The following is a 3,760-nucleotide window of genomic DNA, read 5'->3' on the forward strand; positions in this document are numbered from 1 at the left end:
GACCACGCTGACCAATGAGAAGCGCTGTTTAGCACAGACCAATACAGTTTTGATTAGGGATGCACAGATACAGAGTATTTGGGCAAGTACCTGTACTCGCCAAAATGCTTGATATCTTCTCCAATACCTGAACTTCTGGTCAGAGGAAGTCTTCCTCTGACCGGCAGTGCCGGAGGGGAACATGGAGCCAGCTTCCCGTGCAATCAGGAAGCTGGTCAGCGACTAATGACCCGTCTCCCAGTTTCCTCCCAGCTTCCCAGCCAATCAGCATCGAGCCGGCTTCCTGGCCAATCAGGTAATTACTCGCCTCCCGGTTTTTCTGATTGGCCAGGAAGCTGGCTCGATGCTGATTGGCCGGGAAACCGGCTTCCAAGCCATTCACAATCAAGCTGGCCAAACATGGGGTCGGCTTCCCTGGCAGTCAGGAAGCCGGGTAGCATCTCATTACCTGCTGCCCGGCTTCCTGATTGCCGGGAAGCTTGCTCCATGCAAACGGAAGCACCGATACTCGGTGAGTACCGAAAGCAAAATATCGGTACTCTATACTCAAAAACCGGTATTGGTGCATCCCTAGTTTTAATTAAAACTATTTTTTTTTATTGGGACAAGTAGATTGTTATGAAGGACAAGTAGGTTTGGCCCCCGCTTTAGCCCTTGGACAAGTAGTTTTTTCAAAAATTTCCACACCCCTGTGAACTCCAAGGTCAATGTACATCAGTGTCTAATCACACAATCTGTCACTTTTTGAATGACAGTGTGCTCAAAGGAAGAAAACCCAGGAGGATTCCACTATCCTAACAGAAACATAAAATTGCTAACATTTAAATTGACAAGCCCCATGCCTTTGGGTTAATGTCCCATAGACACATCAGTACTATGTTCACAGACATAAAGATGGATCTTTCATAGAAGAGAACACTGTACCTACTGTGAAACATGGAGGACGCTGTTATGTTTTGTGGGTGCTTTGGTGCATCTGGCACATGGTGCCTTGAGTCTGTGCAGGGCACAATAAAAATCTCAAGACTACCAAGGAATTCTGAAGTAGAACATACTGCCCAATGTCAGAAAGCTCTGTCTCAGTGACACAAAACAGACAGCTAAAAGCACCCAAGAATGGCTAAGAACAAAACATTAGACATCTGAAGTGGCCTACTATGACCGCTGATCTGAATCCTATTGAACATCTCTGGAAAGAGCTAAAGCATGCTGTTTGGAGAAGGCACCCTTCAAACCTGAGACAGCTAGAGCAGTTTGCTCAAAAAGAGTATGCTACCTGTTGGCAGGTGCAGACGTCTCATTGAGACCTACAAAGATTGCATGTTTGCAGTGATTGGCTCTATAGGTTGTGCAACAAAATATTAGGCCAAGGGTCCCATCATTTTTGTCCATGGCATTTTAATTTGCTCTAATGCTTAGCATATTCTGTGAAATCAAAAGCAAAGTCTGATTTTTATTAAATATGGAATAAACAATGATGGATGCCATTTACTTTTGTAAGGTACTTCAAGAAAATTGTCAGTCCTTTTTTTGTGGAAGTTCAGCTACAAATGTGTCCACATCTGTATTTGTATGTGGAACATAGTGATCTGTAGAATTTATTTTGGAATGTTTGTTTTTTCCAGGCAAAGATGACATGGAAATGTGTGAACTAAACCTTGAAGAAACTGGATTAACAAGAAAGCGAGGTGCAGAAATTCTTCCCAGGCAATTTGAAGAGATTTGGGAGCGCTGCGGCGGGATCCAGTACTTGAGTAATGCTATTGAAAGCAGACAAGCTCGGCCAACCTACGCCACAGCAATGCTTCAGAACCTACTCAAGTAGCTGGCTAGTGAATACACTGTTGCACTAAGAGATTTAGTACATATGGGTTTATGTAAAGGGAAGTAAACCTCTGCAAGGAGAACTAGACATTCCATAATTATAGAGAAGTTTTAATATAAAGCAGACAGGTTTTATTAATTGCAGAGATTTCTTAATTCATAATTTTTTGATGTTTTGATCTAGTAGCACAATAGAGATGTTGTCTGTGGCCCTAGTAGGCTATTTTGTAGGGTTTTTTTTATTTTATTTATCATGCTTCTTGAGGCCTTACCTTTGATAAGATTTGTTTCTTCTGTATCAACATGAAGTTCTATAGGGCAATATTTTCCAAGCAGGGGTAGCCATGAAGCACTGTCTGCCTTACTATTTTAAGGTCCACTTTACCTCCATGGCTTTTCTTTTTTTTAATGCTGCAGCCACTTTTAGAACAGCATGGGTGTTTCCTTATTTAAGGGAATCTATTACACGGCTAATATGGAAACCTGCACAGAGAGAATATGGAGGCTGCCATTGTTGATCTCTTCTTCTGTGAATGCTAGTTAAATGTTTCCCATGCTAGTGCTTCAGTATTCCCAGAGCCACCTGGAACATGTAAGCAAATAAGCAGTTCTGGCTTTACTGGCTACATGCCTGTTGCCGATCAGTGACTCAAAGTACTGAAGTAAGAGTATCCACATGATTGCCTGTCCTTTAGCATTTTCACAAGTAAAAAAATGTCATCCTTGGCACAGGTTTCCTTTAAACTGTCATTCCTTTATAAGCTGTGTATAAGAATTCCCTTAGTGGCAATCCATAGACTATAAATTTACAGAAGTATGTAATAGCATTTTTGTGTAACATTTTAAGATAGGCGAAAACTGATTTTAGAGTTTTAATTTAAGCAAAGTAATCTAGTGATCCGAGAAGGGTTATATTTTTGTTAAAACAGAATTCAAGAAGAAGATGCCTTTATTCAGGTTTGATACCTTTATATGCATTTGTGTATGTTTTACTGCACTGAGATTTACGTTCAGCTTGACCACTAAATTTATTTAATGGATCACCTTTTGGCATGTGCACAGGTTTTAAGACAAATAACTTTGACCCTTTGTACTACAGATGCTGAAACCCATCTTTTTCTAATATACACTGTTGCCATTCTGTCTAGCCATTAAACTGACATATGGTATAATTTGTCAGGCTGTTATACATTTCCTACTTTGGGACCAGTCTCTCTTAAACAGTGTGAGAACATTGTCTTATCCACAGCTAATGACTCTGTTGTGACTCCTGTTATTTATAATTGTTTTCACCATTTTGATGTCCTCTCTGTTAATAAGAATAAAATCATGTGGTTGTGACTTGAACCTGATTCCTGAAAGTTAACTTTTTGTGCCGTTAATGCTGTGAAAAAAAAAGATAAACTGTATTTTCCACCTGTGACATTACTGCAAACGGGTCCAAAAACAAATCAGAATGTCATAAGTTCAGCTTTACTTTTAAAATATTTTTATTAATCAACCTTGATGACCACTTATTTACATGATTCATGTCCCTTTCTTTATCTCACAATTTGAAAGTAAAGGAAAACATAGTTTTCATTTACAAGACCTGCAGTTTTGTTTTCTATTGTTAGAGAATCTCTAGTATTTCTCAAGATATTTTCTTATGTTTAATTCTCAAAAATAAACAGCTTAAAATATTTTGTATAGTAAAAATGGATTATTGAACATACTCTATTCATATATATAATTTGCGGCTTGCAGTTGGAACTTTGTACAATAGCAGCAGTAGACCCATTCCCACCTCCCTTGTAGCAGACACACACCCACTGCACTACTAAAAGATAACCCCCAACCTCTCTCTCAGAAGACATACCTCCACACCTCTCCTAGCAGACGTACACCCCCTCTCCTAGCAGACCCCCCCCCCCCCTCTTAGTAGAAAAACCCCCCC

At 39.9% G+C, this 3,760-nt stretch overlaps 1 protein-coding gene across 1 annotated transcript in view; it reads left to right on the top strand.

Moving 5' to 3' along the window:
• The window catches only part of MYO6 (myosin VI), a 185,491-nt gene extending 183,331 nt beyond the window's left edge, over positions 1-2,160 (top strand). The window contains exon 37 of the mRNA XM_018558907.1: positions 1,626-2,160. Within this exon, the coding sequence (XP_018414409.1) occupies positions 1,626-1,825 (200 nt within the window). The 3' untranslated portion in view covers positions 1,826-2,160. The remainder of the gene's footprint in view (positions 1-1,625) is intronic.
• Positions 2,161-3,760: the final 1,600 nt, after the last annotated feature.

The sequence above is a fragment of the Nanorana parkeri genome, unplaced genomic scaffold (assembly GCF_000935625.1).
Source record: "Nanorana parkeri isolate BGI_ZX_2015 unplaced genomic scaffold, ASM93562v1 scaffold368, whole genome shotgun sequence".
Taxonomy (NCBI): Eukaryota; Metazoa; Chordata; class Amphibia; order Anura; family Dicroglossidae; genus Nanorana; species Nanorana parkeri.